Source organism: Diutina rugosa, assembly GCF_008704595.1.
Source record: "Diutina rugosa strain CBS 613 chromosome Unknown scaffold7_size311281, whole genome shotgun sequence".
Lineage (NCBI taxonomy): Eukaryota > Fungi > Ascomycota > Pichiomycetes > Serinales > Debaryomycetaceae > Diutina > Diutina rugosa.
In genome coordinates this window covers 141,701-160,073 of record NW_022995140.1, presented here as the reverse complement: position 1 = coordinate 160,073, position 18,373 = coordinate 141,701, and the positions used below count along the sequence as shown (strand labels likewise).

At 45.9% G+C, this 18,373-nt stretch overlaps 11 protein-coding genes across 11 annotated transcripts; 5 read left to right on the top strand and 6 right to left on the bottom strand. All coding sequences in view use genetic code 12, as the record gives it.

Moving 5' to 3' along the window:
* Window positions 1-249: 249 nt before the first annotated feature.
* DIURU_002852 (uncharacterized protein) lies at window positions 250-567 on the bottom strand (the record flags this gene model as incomplete). The annotated part of the gene is made up of 1 exon (XM_034155549.1): window positions 250-567. One exon carries the CDS (start codon window positions 565-567, stop codon window positions 250-252), a length of 318 nt encoding a protein of 105 aa, XP_034012383.1.
* Window positions 568-772: 205 nt separating this feature from the next.
* DIURU_002851 (uncharacterized protein) lies at window positions 773-1,810 on the bottom strand (the record flags this gene model as incomplete). Its single annotated transcript, XM_034155548.1, has 1 exon — window positions 773-1,810. One exon carries the CDS (start codon window positions 1,808-1,810, stop codon window positions 773-775), a length of 1,038 nt encoding a protein of 345 aa, XP_034012382.1.
* Window positions 1,811-2,365: 555 nt separating this feature from the next.
* On the bottom strand, window positions 2,366-3,259 carry SPE3 (spermidine synthase; the record flags this gene model as incomplete). The annotated part of the gene is made up of 1 exon (XM_034155547.1): window positions 2,366-3,259. The coding sequence occupies one exon, from the start codon at window positions 3,257-3,259 to the stop codon at window positions 2,366-2,368; it is 894 nt and encodes a 297-aa protein (XP_034012381.1).
* Window positions 3,260-3,750: 491 nt separating this feature from the next.
* Window positions 3,751-5,352, bottom strand: DIURU_002849 (DUF3112 domain-containing protein; the record flags this gene model as incomplete). Its single annotated transcript, XM_034155545.1, has 1 exon — window positions 3,751-5,352. The coding sequence occupies one exon, from the start codon at window positions 5,350-5,352 to the stop codon at window positions 3,751-3,753; it is 1,602 nt and encodes a 533-aa protein (XP_034012380.1).
* An 878-nt stretch (window positions 5,353-6,230) lies between these two features.
* On the top strand, window positions 6,231-7,646 carry DIURU_002848 (uncharacterized protein; the record flags this gene model as incomplete). The annotated part of the gene is made up of 1 exon (XM_034155544.1): window positions 6,231-7,646. One exon carries the CDS (start codon window positions 6,231-6,233, stop codon window positions 7,644-7,646), a length of 1,416 nt encoding a protein of 471 aa, XP_034012379.1.
* Window positions 7,647-7,973: 327 nt separating this feature from the next.
* DIURU_002847 (uncharacterized protein) lies at window positions 7,974-8,258 on the top strand (the record flags this gene model as incomplete). The annotated part of the gene is made up of 1 exon (XM_034155543.1): window positions 7,974-8,258. The coding sequence occupies one exon, from the start codon at window positions 7,974-7,976 to the stop codon at window positions 8,256-8,258; it is 285 nt and encodes a 94-aa protein (XP_034012378.1).
* A 51-nt stretch (window positions 8,259-8,309) lies between these two features.
* DIURU_002846 (histidinol-phosphatase) lies at window positions 8,310-9,242 on the bottom strand (the record flags this gene model as incomplete). The annotated part of the gene is made up of 1 exon (XM_034155542.1): window positions 8,310-9,242. The coding sequence occupies one exon, from the start codon at window positions 9,240-9,242 to the stop codon at window positions 8,310-8,312; it is 933 nt and encodes a 310-aa protein (XP_034012377.1).
* A 69-nt stretch (window positions 9,243-9,311) lies between these two features.
* DIURU_002845 (asparagine--tRNA ligase) lies at window positions 9,312-10,643 on the top strand (the record flags this gene model as incomplete). The annotated part of the gene is made up of 1 exon (XM_034155541.1): window positions 9,312-10,643. One exon carries the CDS (start codon window positions 9,312-9,314, stop codon window positions 10,641-10,643), a length of 1,332 nt encoding a protein of 443 aa, XP_034012376.1.
* A 1,003-nt stretch (window positions 10,644-11,646) lies between these two features.
* Window positions 11,647-11,910, top strand: TIM9 (protein transporter; the record flags this gene model as incomplete). Its single annotated transcript, XM_034155540.1, has 1 exon — window positions 11,647-11,910. The coding sequence occupies one exon, from the start codon at window positions 11,647-11,649 to the stop codon at window positions 11,908-11,910; it is 264 nt and encodes an 87-aa protein (XP_034012375.1).
* Window positions 11,911-12,241: 331 nt separating this feature from the next.
* On the top strand, window positions 12,242-14,341 carry DIURU_002843 (uncharacterized protein; the record flags this gene model as incomplete). Its single annotated transcript, XM_034155539.1, has 1 exon — window positions 12,242-14,341. The coding sequence occupies one exon, from the start codon at window positions 12,242-12,244 to the stop codon at window positions 14,339-14,341; it is 2,100 nt and encodes a 699-aa protein (XP_034012374.1).
* Window positions 14,342-14,396: 55 nt separating this feature from the next.
* Window positions 14,397-17,705, bottom strand: DIURU_002842 (uncharacterized protein; the record flags this gene model as incomplete). The annotated part of the gene is made up of 1 exon (XM_034155538.1): window positions 14,397-17,705. The coding sequence occupies one exon, from the start codon at window positions 17,703-17,705 to the stop codon at window positions 14,397-14,399; it is 3,309 nt and encodes a 1,102-aa protein (XP_034012373.1).
* Between the last annotated feature and the right edge of the window lie 668 nt (window positions 17,706-18,373).

Sequence of the window (18,373 nt, the reverse complement as noted above, 5' to 3'; positions counted from 1 at the left end):
GTGGCTGCGCGATGCTGCGGCCACAACGGCGGTTTATCTCCACGTGAGCGGCCATATCCGACAGTTAATGATCACCAACCTACACCCAAAGTGAAACTATCGCGTCTCATTCCTACTATTTACGGATCTCCACGTTTCCAGGTTATATCAGTCCAGCTGCTGTTATGCGAGAATCACGACGGGTAAACTATTTAAGGAAAAATTGTGATTGTTTAAGCAACGATGGCATGAGGCTATGCTGAAATTTTTTCACTGAGACAGCCTGCCGGAGTCATTCTCTCCGATACTGGCCGCAGCCACTGGCGCCGGCGATGGCTGCGGCGGTGTCCCGATATCGGCGGTTAGCCAGGCAAGCTCGTGATTCACCACTTGGAGGGGTGCGAGTGCATCGACTAACGCTTGATGGTTGTCGACGGCGTGGTCGGTGGTTTCGCCGAGCTGGTTGATGTTTCCCATAAGCTTGCGGGAGTTGTTGAGATTGACATCGATGTAATCCACCTTGAGCATATGGTTTGCTCGTGTGGGTAGTGCTCTGAGTTGACTAACCCACGAATGGTCGTCCGACATGACACTTAGCTAGACGATGCGCACTTCAGGAGAAATCGCACTAAAAGTTTATACTGCCACGAGAAAATTCTGTTGACGAATCGGGACATCAAGGCTTTGCCGAGACAATTGCACGATACACTACAAAGACATGCATGCATGACTATTATTACTTCGTCACATTATAGTTGGTAAATACTTCGTAAACATCGTCAGTACTCTCATTTCATTGGTAGAGAGCCTCGTTAACCGCCACGGTATTCATGATGCCGCTGTTATCGCGACGAACGGGCTGCAATTGCTGGAACTTGTCTTGGTGCTTGTCCCATTGGTCATCCATCTCGAGGTCGACGGGCTTCGCTTTATCTGGGTTGCCCAGATAAGTCGCCCCCTCAGATAAGCGTTCGACCTCTTGTGACGATGGCATGAAAATCACTCTCAGACCAGCATTCTTCGCCACCGCTTGTAAGGCGTCGAGGTAGCGGATTTGCATAGCCGGCTTCGACGCCAAGATGTCAGCGGCCTTTCTCATCAACTTAGCCAGCTCCACTTCAGCCCGTGCATTGATAATCTTAGACTCACCGATTCGCTTGGCCTCAGTGGCTTTAGACAATGATTCCTGGACGTTTTTGGGAAGCGTCAAGTCCTTAATCAAAATTGAGTCCACATGAACCCCCCAGTCGAATGCGATCTTGGAGATGATCTTTTCGATGTCTTGGGCAATCTCTTCCCGTTTCTCCACCACATCTTGAAGCGAGCGGTTGCCGATCACATCCCTCAATGTCGTCTGCGTTCGTTCTCTGATGGCCATGTTGATGTCGGAAATGTCGTAGATGGCCTTAAACGGGTCGACAATGTTGTAGTACACCACCGACGTCACCAAAATCGACACATTGTCCTTTGAAAAGCACGTGAGCTGGGGCAATTCATCAATGTTCACCTTCACCGATACTCGAGTAAGCTTCTCTGACCAGGTGTTGATGGTACACAACCCTGGTTCCACCGTACGGGAAAGAGCCCCGAACTTTTCGACCAAGCCAACCTCACCTTGACGGACCTCCTTGTAAGGAGACTCACAAAAGATACACCAGATACCCCACCAGCCGAAAAACTTACCACAAGATTCAATAAGCAGGGCGTAGGTGCCTTTGTCGGGGGTCTCGTAGGTGCGGGCGAAGTTAGTTACTTTCATTTCCGGACGGGGCCCGGGAGGAGCAGAAATGGCTCTTCCTTCCTTGAGATCGATTGAGTCGGTGTACAGCATGGTTTGATTTGAAATCGACAATTGAGCAGATTTTGCACCATATTTATACTGAACGGGGGCTACCACTATTTTCTCGTATCATCATTCCCACGCCATGACTTTGTTGAGAGCCCTGTGGAGTTTATGCATCAGCCTACTTCGAGGGTGACGGCTGTGCAAAAGTGCAATCGGTGGGATGTGGAGTTTGACGGATTAAATCATTTGATAACTGAGTGAATAAGAGCAACAAAACCATTGGATGTCCCTAACCGCGCGGGTAATTTAGACTGGCAGTCACGGTATACTGCAAAACAGGCTACCCTCCACCTAATTGATTACACTCAGCCTCGTGTGGTCGTCAAGATCTTTTCTAGGTGCGGCGCAGCACGTGAGCGCAAACAGACAATTAAGTTCGGCCCGAGCTTTAACATTTACAGGGAATGTGGTGGCTACATCGGCACGTACCCGGGAGAAAGTTTATCCCCTACGTTATGCAATTGTGTCATAACATTCATTTCTCATAATCATAACTATTTGGACCCAATCGGACCCAAGCTACCGATATAAGAAGGAGTGTCATTCCGAGTTGAGTTCAGCGTCAGCCCATTGAGGCAACACAAACGAAGCCTTGTGGATCGACTCGTTATAGTACTTGAAGTTAGCCTTGACGAACTCAGGGTCCCAGTCGAACCGCACCGGTTCCCGCACGTTGGTGTTCTTGTTCTTGCAGCACACCATGAACCCAATCGAACCCGAAGGGTAGGTGGGGATCATGGTGTAGGCGTACTCAGCCACCGGGAAGATGGTCTTGCAGTCAGCCTTCAACTTCTTGATGATGGGCATGTGCAACCAGATGTTTTCCGCTTGGGTGGTGATGACACCGTTTTCGGTCAACGCATCGTGCAACAATTGGAAGTAAGGTGTTTGGAACAACGATTCAGCAGGACCTTCAGGGTCAGACGAGTCGGTGACGATGACGTCGAAGGTGTTCTTGTATTCGTCCAAGAACTTGAAGCCGTCGCCAATGTGAACCTTGACGCGGGGGTCGTCGTAGGCCTTGGCCATTTCAGGCAAGAATTGCTTCGAGACCTTGATGACGTCTTCGTCAATGTCGCACAACCACGCTTCTTCGACCGACTTGTGCTTCAACATTTCCCGCAACACCCCACCGTCACCACCACCGATGACCAACACCTTCTTGGGGTTAGGGTGGGAGTTCATCGCCAAGTGAGTGATCATTTCTTGGTAGGCAAACTCGTCACGTTCGGTGACTTGGATGCAGTTGTCGAGGACGAGGACGTTGCCGTAGGTTTCCAGCTTGAACACGAGGACGTCTTGGTACTTCGACTTGCCCTGGTACAAGATCTTGTCCACCTTCAACGACATGGCCTGACCGGGCCACATCGTGTCCAGGATTTCAGCGAACCAGCCGTCCTTGATCGCGGGGTGGGTTTGACTAACTTCAGACATGAATTTAGATTGAGGACGATGGTCGATGCCGATATTGGCTTTTTTATACGTTGAGAAAATTTTGGCATTATGCAGGACGCAATTGCTCCCAATAAGCGAAAACTTGGCGTATGATGGACCCCGGCCCAGGTGGACCTGACGACTAAGTAGCGGCTGTCGGCTACCTTCGAGGCACTCTGTAATTAGCCCCCTTAGCGAGTTTGGTTGCCTAGCCCGCGGAGCCGTGAGTCTAAAGTAGCTGCCTCTCATCGTACCGGTGAAAAATGTCTCAACCGCCTGGGCTTGCCGAGCCTCAAAGCCAACAGACAATAGCCAGTGACATGCTATGATTGGCGAACTGCCTCCATGTATCCTGTACGTCACTGCACGTATACTGCCACTACCGCTGCTCAGGTGGCGATGCAATTACGCGGCATCTCGAGCCACTAACTACACGCATCGGGGCTAATGTCATATAAATTCAAACGTGTATGATATCAAATCAAACGAATCTAGAAATTAAATTCACTTTCGTCGTCACGGTGATGCTTTCTATCAGCAGGGTATGGTGGCAGGGGCGACCGACTGAGGTACAGTTTGTCGTCCATCACCGAAATGTCTAGATGGGACCGCAGCGTCAACGACCCCGAACCCAACGAGCGCGCCAGGTCCGAATCGAACCTGGTGTCGAAGGGATCGTGCTTGCCATGATCCTGGAAATCAAGACGACTGTCTTCGCTGGTGTACAGGTCGATGTCGGAGCCGTCGCCGTAGTAGCCACCGTGGCCCTTCTCTTCGTCGTAATAGTCGCCATGAACGGGGGACTTTTCGCGGGCGTAGTAGCCCCCTTGTCGGGGATAGTCGGGCCCGTCGACTTCGTGGTCCGATTCTTCGTCGTCGGAGTTGTACACCGATTGCTCGGCGGTGATGATCGCCCGCACCTTGGCCGGCAAGACATCGGGACGGTAGAACCGCAAATCCACCCGCCCCAAGATGTAAAGCACGTTGATAATCACTTCAAACACCCCCCAGCAGAAATACATGAATGTAATCAGAGCAGCGGGACTGGCGTCACGGGATAACCGCGCCTGCCACACCACGACACACCGACCAAGGGCACTGATCATAAGTAACAAGGTGGAAATGCACAATAATCCCATCAGAACATTATGCTTAAGGGTACCACGCTGATTAGTTAAACCCTCGACACTGTTGTAGTGGTGGTGCGTGGCGGCGATGACACGAATAGCGTGACGGTGGCTCGAGTTACGCTTCATGAACGTCTCTTCGGCCTCCTGGGCCGCTCCCTTACGAACGAAATAAGTGGGCGCAAACGACTCAATCCACCACGGCTGGTAAGTGTATAACAGCTCATCATTAGAGGTGGGCGCCCAGTACAGCAAGATTAACAACGCCACTGTCAACAAGGGGTACAAAACCATGAAGATACCAGTGACTTTTACCACCCATTGGTAAGCTTCATACGTCGACGTCAGCAAGAAATTAAGATAGGGCACAAACGAGGCCACCAACGCCACCACGAGAATGACGATGACGACAAAATACGTACCAATCATAAAACCCCAGAATAATTTACGGGACCCACCCACAGGGTGCCGCCAGGTGAATAACCGTTGCGCTAGCATCAAATTGAACGAGGCTATGATGAGAAACCCAATGATAAGTAGAAACTCCAGTGCCAACCCTCCATTAAGCTTGACGATATTCTGCCCCCATTGTGCTCGAAGCGCCCACCCACAAGTTTTCAACATCGAGTAGAAGATCCACGCCAACGATATCCAGAAGTAATGTCCCCGCAGGCAATTGACGATGAATATTCCTAGGTGAACAAAAAAGATGAGGCCAAATATCACAGCAAACAATATACTGGGAGCGACATCTTTTTTGGTAGGATAGTTCCCGAACAAGTTGTTTTGAATGCCAACGGCATACTCCACAAGTGTAGGGGGAACAGTGTCTCCTAAAAGACCGTAAGCCAAGCCAATATGGTTGACAATACCGGTGCCTCTATCGGGAGGCCCTGGACGGAGGTTGGTAATCAAATGGATGATACCAGCGGCTGGAGACGGTGGATCAGGATATTTGTCAGACATGGCGTAAGGAAGCTATTCTGCCAGCGAGTAGAACCTTTTACCTGTGTTGTTTCAAATCGAGAAAACCTCAAGAACAAATATACCCCACCATATTCATGTCTCTAAATACGATACGAACTTGCCTCAGATCTTGAGAAAACATTACTCTAAATAGACTGGTTGTGAGCGCGGTGCCAACTTTAAATTTCCATGACACGGCTACGCAGAAGAACGAGTGAGCCGTACCTGCCTACCTCGGTGCCTCCCTTCAATCAAACTAGAGTCTGAGTAGGTGGAAAGGAGATATCTAGCACTAGAGTACTACTCTGGGATGCTCTGTAGGTTGTTTGTCCACACTCTCACTATGATAGACAAGCTTGTCGCACTGAATTCCCTAAAACGGTTTCCCCTAGGTCAGCTTAGGATTTTCCTGTTCTTGCATGCGGGGAACATTGATGGCTGCAAGAGTCTCGCGGACATGCCTGTTACGGTAATCAAAAGAACAGGTACAAAACTGATGAAGGTCTAAAATCGTGGGGTAGTGCGTTAGCATATGTTGAAATCGACTTGCGGATGTGGGCGCGGTATCGGTTATCATTGACGACACCAGACAATCCCCCCTTGCTAATCTCAGTCAAATAGATGGACACACGCGACCACTGCGTTGAGAGGTGTAGAACGCTAATGCACCCGTCGGACTTCCAACAGTCATGTCAGCATTAACCAGGTGCCCCCAACGCCCTGGCATTACCCCGCCAGCTCATCGAGGAAATTTTGGGCTGGGTTTCTTCCATGTGCCGTTAGGCAGCACTGAGTTGACAGGGCGATTTTCTTTGTGAGCGCGACATCCGGTGATGAGATAAGCGTTATCGCGTGCACAGGGGCATCGGAAGCCTTACATGCCAGACCCACCCGCCATCCCTGGCTTTACTTGGGACCCAGATCGCAAAAAGTACTTTCGTACAGTTAACGGGGCACTCCAGGGGTCGACACAAAAATATCACAATAACTCGGTCCAGTCCCAGAAGCGGAAACAACGTGCACTCGATACCTGTCGCAAGGATGATCCAACCAAAACCGATATCCAACAAGCACCCTGGTCGGCGTCACTTTGTCAGTTGATGTTGGGGAGACTACAAGGGTTCAAAGGTGTTCAGTTCAATTTGCTTCAAAGCATCAAATTGAATGCCTACACTACCTGCGTGAAGCAATATCCCCAAGGTCAATGGTTGTGTAGTTGGTCACCTGATTATAAAGTCATTTACGCCGAGTCCTCACAGGTAAATGTTCCAGGCCATTTGCTTATAGATGATCAGGAAGTTCACAATGCAAAACTTAATGAATATTTGGCCCGGAAGCAAGCTGTGGGTGTTACAAATCATGAGCTCGAGGTTGAAGTGCTTCCCCTGATTCCTATAATAGAGGATAACTGGATCTGGTGGTGTGTTCCCGTGTCATTCCACGGAGACTTGTCCTATTTTCCCATGATTTTCCATCGTCAAGTGGATCTTACCGAATCGCTTTTGCGAGCCGTGTGCCAAATAGCAGCAAAATACCCTCGTCACTCAAAGATGCTTTCCTCTCTATTTGGTTTAGATCGAACGGTGCTTTCTGCATCGACCAACATCCCCGAAATTGTCACCCGCATCAACTTTTTGTTAAAAGTGACACATGGGAAAGGAAACGTTGAGATGTTCCAACTCATGCGTCAGCTCGACCCCGGTGATGGATACTGGTATGCTGATCCATTGACTTCAATAAGAAAAAGGTGCAATCTTGGCAATGTCAAAGTTCACATCTGTCGCCATCATCTCATCGTTCATTGTAGCATGGGTGGATTGTCTATTCCTTTACGCGAAGCCCAATTTAATGTTGATGGTGCTGAAGTCTGGTCTGCAAAATCTCAAGTTGTGGGCATAGGATGCAATCAGGGGAGACCTTTCTTTGTAACAAAGTTCGGCAAACTTGAGCCCGGCCCCCAGTTGTCGGCTAATCTAGTGAGGGTATGGTCGTTTGCAAGATGGAACATTGTCGAGACAAATACCCATCAATTGCTCCGAGTCAACGATGATGGCTCGGTGGTTGACTTGGGGCCTAATCTTTATGACAATAACCCTTACTTGCAACTTGCAAATGTTGGAAATTATCTTGTGATTGGAGGCAAGGATTCTTTCACGGTCATTGACGTGACGAGTGGTGCACGGGCCTCCGGTACGCTTCCCGAAACCCCAATGCCTTTGAAAAGACTCATTCCTTTGTCAAACGGGCTGGTCATCTTTAGTTATCCAGGATGTACAACGGTGGTGAAAACATGACCTGCCCAATTGCATATATGCGATGACGCGTATCGTTGTGTTTGGATGTTGTCATGTCAACTCGTAATTGCGACTAGTCTCTGTGCACAGGCAATAATACGCCCATGTAATGCGGCATAGTGATGACCATTGTTTCATTTCTGGTACAAGCATGATTGTTGCTACATTCAATCATTGCGTATGTTTTTGCGCCCATACCAGCCTGTATCTTTCATGCAAGGGGATTGTTGAATGTGTTGCGAGCACCGTCCTGTTTATGACGTCATGTTATCAAGTTGCACAACTATATCGACATTTGCCCCACACTTTCCCAGATAGTTATCCACCATGAATGATGATGCTAGTGTTCCGGCGACAGGCACTGCGATCCAAAACCCTTTGATGGTGGACATAATATCTGGGTTTGTGTCACGTCCTTCCGAAATAGTTGGGTTTGACACTGGTTACAATTCAAACTATCGCTACAATCACACATCCCATTCCTACATCAATGCCTCGGTGAATCCTAATCAACCAATACTTTACGATCTGTCTACCACTGCATTTAACATGGCTTACTGTCATGGACCCGGAGGCATTGTCGGGCTTCTATTGGTGGGCCTTCTACTATAGGCGAGGCCCTCACACGAGATCAGCATAAATTCTTCAACGACAGTCTATAGTTTAATTCAGATGACTACCAAATCTCATGTAGGCATCTTCCAAATGGATATTAGAGCTGTGAAGGTTTTTGACATCGGTAAGAGCAACAGGCAGCGCCTCGCGATTGGGACCAAGTTCATATAGGTATTCGATGCCTATTGCTTTGGCGTAATCGATAACCGGTCCGTAATTGAGACCTACTTGTTTCAAACTGTGACAATCGTCAGAAAGACAAAACCGACCCTCGCGTCGCTTTACTTCCTCAGCAACATCATTTTGGGGGTAAGGAGTGAGCCATCCTTTGCGTATGGCACTTGAATTCAATTCGATTAAGCCTCCTTGGAGATTGATCAAATCGATGTTTGTCTGAATTTGTTGCCATACCTCCGGCCACTGTTTTAAATCTGTGGGCGCTTCTCCTTCCTTAGTATAAAGTCGAATGAGATCAAAGTGACCCACTACTTCAGGCTTGACCGCCTTCAACATTGCATGTTGCGTTTCGAAATACCGCAAGTATAATTGACGAACCCCACCACACTTACGGCAGGCCTCTTCCCACAACTCTCTATCAAAGTCAATGGGTATTTCTTCGACAAAATGCACCAGCCCCACACACATATCCACCAGTGGGTTTTGTCTAATTTTGTTAGCCAACGCCAAGTGGTCCGTGTTGGTGCCTTCAACTTCGAACCCTACAAGCACTTGCATTTTCCCCCTATACTGCTCCTTGAGTCGGGTGGCGTGGACCAAATACTCTTCGAACGTAGCAAACAATGAGTCAATAGTATAATCTCGATCGATCTCCTCGGGGTATAGATATACAAGGCGGGGCATGTGCTCAGTCAAACAAAACGTAGTGAAACCTTTCAAATGGGCTAATGCCACCATATCATCTAGCAGATCAATTGCATGAGCCACATATTGTCCGGAATGGGTATGATGGGAGTGAACCATTGGTGAACTCAGTGATAACCTTTAAGACAGTGATGCCCGCCCGTCGCGCGACTTTTACCACCAAGGTTGATGCTTCCGAACTCCATCAAACAGGTTTTGCGCCAAGGAGCAAAGTCCAACGTTACGGTGTATGGTCACGTTAAGTCTGTTCGTCATCTGAAAAACGTTGGGTTCGCCGATATTCTGGATGGGTCTGGCAAATCAATGGCCGCTGTGTTTAAAGACCCTCTGAAATTTCTCGAGGCTTATCCATTGAAAGTGGGACAAAGTATCGCTGCAGTGGGACGAGTCACAGAATCTCGGGGTAAAGGACAAGAGTATGAACTCCTCATGGACTCAGTGAAGATAATCGGTGACGTTCCAGATTCCTACCCGATTCAAAAGAAGAAGATCAATGTGCAGACTTTGAGGAGTCTCCCCACACTCCGGCATCGTACCCAAACTTTGGCCTCAGTGTTGAGATTACGGCTGACTCTTGAAGCCCGGTTACTGAAGTTTTTCGTCGAACGTGATTTTATCAAAGTTAATCCACCTGTATTGACATCGCTGGATTGTGAAGGTGCAGGAGAAACATTCAAAGTGGAAAAGTCTAGCGAGTTCTTTGAAAAAGACACTTACCTTACTGTGCTGTCTCAACTACATCTTGAGGTCTTGTCTCAACTGCTTTCACGAGTTTGGACACTTACGCCTTGCTTTCGCGCTGAAATGAGTCACACCAATCGCCATCTATCAGAGTTTTGGATGCTCGAAGCTGAGATAAGCTTTATAGATGATGTCCAACAATTGACTAATTTTGTGGAAAGCATGATCAAGCTGGTGGTAGCTAACGATATCCCAGACTTGATCGATCTGCGTTTTGATCCGAAGGATCGTGAAGAGATTTCCAGAAGATTTGAGTTGATGAGAGGCCAATGGAATACCATAACGTACCTGGACGCAATTGATCTTATTGCCAAATATATGCCAGGTGAAGCCAACGTCGTATGGGGGGACTCGATATCCACTGCACATGAGAAATGGCTCGCGGGTTCCCATTTCAAGCTGCCAGTATTTATTACGGATTACCCCCAAGAACAAAAACCGTTTTACATGCCTAAACTGAAAATCTTTGATGAATCAAGACCCACTGTGGCGTGTTTTGATTTAATCATCCCCGAAATAGGCGAGCTAGTTGGAGGCTCGTTGAGAGAATGGCAATTGGACCCCTTGAAGCAAGAGATGTTGCTGAGAGGTATGAACATCGATGACATGCAGTGGTATCTTTCTTTGAGAGAGAATGGAACAGTTCCTCATGGTGGGTTTGGTTTGGGATTTGAGCGATTAGTGTGCTACTTGTCTGCAATGGACAATGTTAAAGATGTTATACCATTCCCTAGAGTTCCCGAATCGTGCACCTGTTGATTAATGTATATAGTGAATCTCGACAGGGCACCGTACTACCCATCGATGGATGTGCACCGAAAATCATCTCAACGCTACATGTCCTAGATCATTCATGGAAGACGTTTTGTTTGATTAATAGATCGGTTCACTTCTGGCTAGGTGAATCTGATCTTCCAAGATAAAATCCCCACAACTGCCCTCCCATAAATACCACTTGACTATGTGAGTTGAGGTGCTTAATCTACTTTTGTTGTACTCACGTTCTATCACAGGTGCAGACTAATACCGTAAGCTTACTGCCCTTTTATTTGCCTAGTATTATACATCTCATTGACTATGCTCAATTGCTTCTAATGTTCCCAGTGCATGTTCGTGGATTTTTGTTTTTCTTATCCTTAATTGTGAATTGGTGTCTAATCTGGAATCTTACTTACATCTTAAAGAATCTCAAGTGTTTGTTACGCCTTCGGTCTCGATGCCATGCAGTCTGAGAGGCCAGCAGCGGCGGAAACTTAATAGGCAGAGAGAATGTGAAAAGCCAGATGCTCTGTAAACAGGTGTTCGACGGCAGAAAACCACCGGAAATTGAGCCATGTCTTTTTTTTTTACAACGTACTAGCCAACTGTACTAAATTCGCTTTTGGAACCTACTCTACAAGAGTTCAAGAACGATAGAGTTGGTTCCAATCAATTAAAAGTCGCATATCTTTGGTAGTATAACGGTTAGTATTTCCGCTTGTCACGCGGGAGATCGGGGTTCGATTCCCCGCCAAAGAGATTTTCATTTTTTCAGAGATCGATGTCCTTTTTTATCATTGCCGTAGTATTGTACTGAACTGAACGTGTGGATGATAAAGTTAAATCCTCGAAGTTTGGAAGCTTGCGGTGTTCTGGTGGTTTCGTTTAAGAAATTCAATTCCTGCCATTTCCTATTCGCCACTGCCTCATCTGCTCTTTGGTGTGCGAAAAATTGAGACTAGCGCAATCAGTGTTGTACCCACTTACCCATCGCCTATAAATCATGGATCAGTTGAACGTTAAGGAGCAACAAGAGTTCCAACAAATCGTGGAGCAGAAGCAAATGAAAGATTTCATGACTCTCTACTCCAACTTGGTGTCGAGATGCTTCGATGATTGTGTGAACGACTTCACCTCCGCATCGTTGACTTCGAAGGAATCCCAATGTATCGCCAAATGCTCGGAAAAGTTCTTGAAGCACAGTGAAAGAGTCGGCCAACGTTTCCAAGAACAAAATGCTAAATTGATGCAAGGCAATTTCAAGTAAATCAGGACAAACGTGAAATAGTATATATATTGAACAAACGATTAAGTCATGTTGGTTGAAATCGAGGTAGAAAAATCTTTAACCCTTTATGGTGTATCAACAATAAAAACAGCTGTATCGTTTAACAGTCATTTGAAGTGTTTCAGTCAAGCAAATTCACTCTACTCATTTTGGCTGGCATTTGTCGGCACTCATTATTTGGTGCCAATCTCATTGTGCTCGCGTTGATCGAAAAACGTAACACTAGTGACAAGCGCAACTCTGCCAACAACTGGGGCTGGAACCACGTTACAAAATTCAAGCAGAGGTGTGACGCAACATCAATTGGAAGATGCAGCCTTCGAATGATGCTCTTCTTAAAGTCCTTGTGGCACTGGTCATCAATCAAGGACTTAAGGATCAAGAGCCAGATCACCGAGCTCAGTTCCATTTGGGGAAATTTGTCAAATCCATGGAGACACTTCGAGACAAGCTCAATACCGAGCCTCGATTAGTCATTGATATCAGAAAGATGGTGGCGTGTTTGCGTCTGTTTCCTGGCGTTGAGGTGAATGGAGACATCATCGGAGTTGACTGCCGAGATGAATCTAATCTCCACGAATTTAAACGAATCGTGTTGGATAGTGTGGTTGAATTTGCAACTAACAGCATGCCGCTGGACGACTTGATAGATGCTGGTAATAGTGCCATCCACACACTGTCACCAAATGTCGATCCCAATTCAGATTTGGTCGATAAGACTGATAAGATGGAAATAATTGATGCTATTTTGGTTGAAGAAGATAGACCTACAGAAAGCGAAGTGAAGGTAATCGAACTAGTCGAAGACTCAAATCGTATGCCAGTTGACGATAACAATTCTGGAAAGCCTCAGGACCTGGACGCCCTTGTTGAAGTTGACGAAGCAAACGTAAATGATGGCGCAATTGAGGCTACAAGCTTGACAGAATCACTGTCATGCACCAATAATGAAATGCAAACTGATGGTGAACCTTCCCATACAAAGTCTGAGGATGCTCATAAAGACACCACCGAGGCTCATGACGACTCCAAGAAGCAATTGAAAACTTCTACTGATTCTTTGAAAACAGAAGGACTTCACGAGACGGGGGAAAATGCAGGTGAGCCTGTCGAAAAGGGAGGCGAGAATATCATATGCTCAAACCTGACTGAAACTCATGAATCTGGAGAAATGATTGATGACTCTGATCATGTGAATGAGCAAAAAATAGAGCAGACCTCTCAGAATGCCGCACTTTCTGTTAACGAGCGTCCTTTGACAGAAGCACAAGAAAAGGAGTCGGAAGTCATTGTCAGCAAGGAGGAAAACGACACTCCGAATCCCAGCATAGAAAAAACCAAAACCAAGATGTTGGAGGACCAACCTGAGTTTCAAAATGAACAATCTGAAGCAGCAAAAGATGCTATTGGGGATATCGTCTTGGAACCTGGTAAGGGCGATGGGATTTTGCTGGATGAAAAGGGGTCTAATGAAGCTGAACATGATCATTCGAACATCCATACTCAAGATGATGAGGGAAAAGGACACATAGATGATGAAAGTAAAGTGCTCGTGAACGATGAAAATCTGAAAGATGAAGCTCCAATTTCCACAGCCGATAAAGTTTCAGAAGAAAGAGAGGATGGTCATGATTCAGATTTTGCCAATCCCACCGAGAAGCCATCTTCCGAAACCGTATCAAGCGAGCATGCGCTGACTACTTTAAAGAGTCTGGACGATTCTCATATGAAAACAACAGAGGGCACAATTGAAGAACCTGAGTCGTTGCCTGGTAAGGATATCCAAAACTCAGTGGATAGCAATAGTAACTCTCCAAATCTAGCACTTAATCAACTGACAACCAATTCTGAAAGCGAGGCCAAGAGCAACAGTCCAGTTGAGAAAGATCCCGAAGATGCGACCGAAGCGGAAGATCACAAATCTTCCAAGGTTAAAGTTGAACTGAAAGAGCCTGAAATTATTTCTCGTCGAAGGAAGAGGACACACGAGGATGAACCAGGTGACCTGAGAACACGCAAGCTTGTCAAACTCGAACGCCGCGAACTCACGCCAGCTCAATACAAGCGCTTCCAGCAGGTCAGCATAAACCTCATTACGTCGATTCAAGCTCACAGATTTTCGTCCCCATTCCTTACGCCTCCAAAGAAAGCAGATCAGTCTGATTATAGCTTGATTGTGAAGCATCCGATAGACTTGAAGCTGTTGTTGAAGTTAGTCAAACAGAAGAATCCTCCTGTCTACACACTGGTCAAGCAACTACAGAAAGATATTATGCTCATGTTTGCAAATTCTGTCATGTATCATAAAAGCGACCAGGATTCTCTTCAATTGGTGCATACTATGCGACACGATGTCAATGAAAGTTTACCGATGTTTGAGGAAGCGGAAGATGAAATACGAGCGGAGTAGTTCCCGGTTAATTGTTTACTAATCAAATTCTATGTCTATAGTGCATTACCTCTAGTTAAATGTCATTAGATGTGCGCTTAAGCACATTGTCACCCATGGGCTTGAGTACTTCATTGTTCCGTCTAATTTCGGCATCAGATTGGTGGTGGTGGTCTTGGCCATTGGTATGCTGTTTCCCAAAATCTAAATCAGAGTTTTCATCTTTAAGCAACATTTTCTCCTCTTCCTCCTCTTCCTCCTCCTCCTCTTCCTCTGATTCTTCACTGTCATCATCTTCCAGACTAAAGTCCAGGTTGTTATCGTCATCTTGCATATCAACTTCGATTCTTTCAATGTTGATCTCATAGCCTTGTTTCAGGAAGAACATCGTGAACTCTTCTTCCTTTTCAGGTGGAATACTGGTAAAAATCATAGACTTATCGGCGGAGAACAATGGTACAAAATACTTTTTCAACAGGGCAACAACATCATCAGGAGTGATCTGCTTAATCTGTTGCAAGAAATGCTTATCGTAATGAGGTCCACGCCGTTTGAAAAGATTGTCAATAATCTTGTACAGCGCTGCATCCCAACAATTTTCTACACCATTGGCCAATTCGTTGACCATCGTTGCCACAGCATTTTCGATTGCCAATTCTTCCACTTTGAGTTTTCCATTGGCGTACGACTCCACGATATCCTTAGCAACCTGCCACGCTTGCTTGGCATCCGAACCGCGATAAATGCAGAAGCCGAGCAAGCCAGTTTCCATATTCCGCCTAATCAGAGCCCCATATGCAAGACCAGTACCACGAATGCCTCGCCAAAAGGGACCTTCAACGGTGGCCAAAAACTCCAGAGTAAGAGCAATAGCGAATTGATCACGATCAAAATAGTCAGTCGGCATGGGGGTATGAGACATGAAATGGGTCAGATCGGCTGCAGGAGAGATGACAAGGAAAGCTTGCTTAGAGCAGGCTTGACCCAACTTCAGCTTGAAGCGGTACAGACGAGGTAATTCTGAGAATGGACGTGGGACAACTCCTGAACCATAAGAATCAACAAAAGCTTGCCACAGCTTCACCGGATGATTAAGATCTTTAATGTTACCAACAACAATGATCTTCATATTTTCCAAGGTGAAAAGCAGTTTGGTTAAATCTTCAAGATCTCTTCGAATTGGCTCAAATTCACCCTTGTATAATTTCTCAAGTAAACTTTTGAAAAACCCTTCCGTTTGAATTGGATCTTGAGCACGTCTCAAACTTTGATCATTGAAAATATTTCTGAACTTCGAGGAGTACATCATCAATTCTGAGTTACGCTTTTTGTCAGACAAGGAATTTATCAACTTCTCGACAATTACTTTCACTCGCAGAGGTTCAAAAACGATATTCTGTGTAATGCACTTAAGCCAGGAGATTGCTTGTTCATACTTGGAGGCCTCAAACTTCACTTTAATATTGATCAATTCCAAAAACTGGTTTTCGTAACCGTTGTCAACCTGAAACTCAATCAAGTCATCATTGAGTTGAGAGATTACATCATTGTAGGGGAGATATTGACCATCTTTGATGACTGACATCGTAAAAAGCTCTTCGACTATCAGCATATAACTTAATAGACGCGAATCCCTGATAGCCGTCAGCAGCATAACTATGTTAATAGTAGTGAACTGCAGCTTGAACTCTTCGAAATGCATAAACGGCGCTGAACCTTCCAATTTCTCTTCTCGGATGCGTTGAGAGAGTTGCAGATCTTCAACATATGCATTTTTCAGCAAATCGACCACGTTCTTCCAAGTACCCCCCAAGTAGGAGTTGGTATTGATGAACTCAATCTTCAGTGGGTCGGGCTTGGCAAAAGAAGTAATAAGCTCATCGGGAATGGGTGTATCATTTTTAGCCAGAGCTTCATCGAGTCTAACTTGCAATTGAGCTAATCCGGAAGGACCGTACTCCTCCAAGATTTCGCGCAGACGCTGTTTGTCCGCGGCCTTGATTTCGCGATTCAATTTAGCTGATGGATAGCCCAAGATGGTAATTGAGTGATTCTCGCAAAAGTACTGTCTAATAAGCGCACACCATTGATCAGCAGTCCAATTGTCCAACACATCATATTCCTTCAAGTCCTTAATCCACTTACTCAAATCCAGCCCGTCGGGATTGCCGTATATGAACTCTGAGATAGCAATATTGGAAAATAGCAGTGGCAGCTTTTCAGTGGATGAGATGAATTTGAGACGCTGATTCTTAAGAATTTGCTTCATGTATGCCAAATCAAACACCGCAGGGTCGGAGTGTTCAAGCAAAATCAGTTTGATATGTTTGTCCAATGAATCCAACTTTTCAGTTGGAACACCGTTGAATGTGAATGACATCGTTGTGCGCAAGTAATCGTCAGTGGTGTAGTCAATATCAGTGGCGGAAGGGTTTTCAACCTCGACCAATTGTTTGTTCAAAATCGAAATGGGCAGGTCGCTAAAATAAGCACCTGCAGTGTCGACGGCCACGTTGATCAACAGATCCCCGGCGGGAGGACCGATCCATGAAATTAACAATTCTCCCATTGACTCATCCTTATCGGGGAAATCAACCTTAACTACCTGTGACTCAGTCAATGGTTCGATATGGCTAGCAGGCGAATCGACAAAAGGCCGTGGGTTCGGGGTTGATGATAAAGCCGGCAATTGAGCATCAAAGGCCTCCATAGTCTCTAATAATTCAGCTTCGTCAATGGACCCAGTGATAATAACACATAAATTATCCGGACGATACATCAACTTGTGGAATTCGCGAATCAGGTCATTTGTAAGTGTACGCAATTCTGACATAAGACCCCCAGTCTCCAGAGAATAACCCAGCTGAGCTGGGTATAGCTTCTGTTGCATTTTTAAATAAGTGACAAACCAGTTTTGATTTTCAATGCCTTGCATTTCTGAGAACACGACGCCTTTCTCTTTGCCTTCGCCATCAATGTGATAAACCTCAGTGAGACAAGCATCTTCTGTCAACGTGGGGTTCAACAAATGATCGAGATAAACAGGAAGTAAAGAACGAAAACCATGCCACCCCGCCAGAGTTAATGTATACACCGTTTGATCCACCAGAGTCCAAGCATTTGTGGAACTGAATAAACGATTACCCAAAAGATCAAGAAGCCCCTTGTATGGGTATCTTTTTGATCCCATAAACACCAAATGTTCCAATGTGTGGGGACATCCCAGATTATTGGCTATCTCAGTGGCAACAGCAAAATAGCCATTTACCATAGGCGATGGTTGGTTAATGTAGGTGAGCTGTAGCCCCAGATGAGACAGTCTCCACTTGGTAACCAGCGCTGGAGCATAATCCACCGAAAAGCTTGTTTGCTTTATAAAGCTCATCGATGATTTGGGAGAAGATGGGCCGAATGGTCGGTAACGTGTTGGTGATGCGATAGCCTTCGCTCGCGTTTAAGGCTGACGTGAAAAAAATATTCCAAATAAGAGCCCTACAAAATCAGACTGCTTATGGGACTCTATGATAACTCAAACTGAGTCCTATAATTGGCCAAAGTGTTTAATATAAGTGTTCTGAGTATAGTATTGTCGGAAATCACTGGGATCAATGAAGATGCTAAATGACGTAAGCGATGGAGTTACCTCAAAATTAGGTAGTTCATAAAGAATTGAAAGATCACAGTAGTATAATATTAATCACATCTTGAGAGGCGCGAGTTTGGTATACACAGATGAAGAGTTCAATTCTAATTCGTCTAAACTTCACTTCACGTCTACGTTTGGTTAATCACTACCATGGAGAAGGTGATACCAGGGTACAGGGATGAATTCGTTCACGCCATTAGCAAATCACCACTTCGCTCATGCTTGATTGACTTCCAATACGTAATGGGTCGATCAAACCTTCGGAGATTTTAGTTCACAACACTTTTCTGCCATAGGAGATTGTGGGTCGTGCGAGAACGCAAAACCCCTCATTAATTTAGATATTGTGCCGTGCAGTCGTATTCTGCATAGCCGTCTTCGCTAACAAGCTACAACAGAGTTGGTGA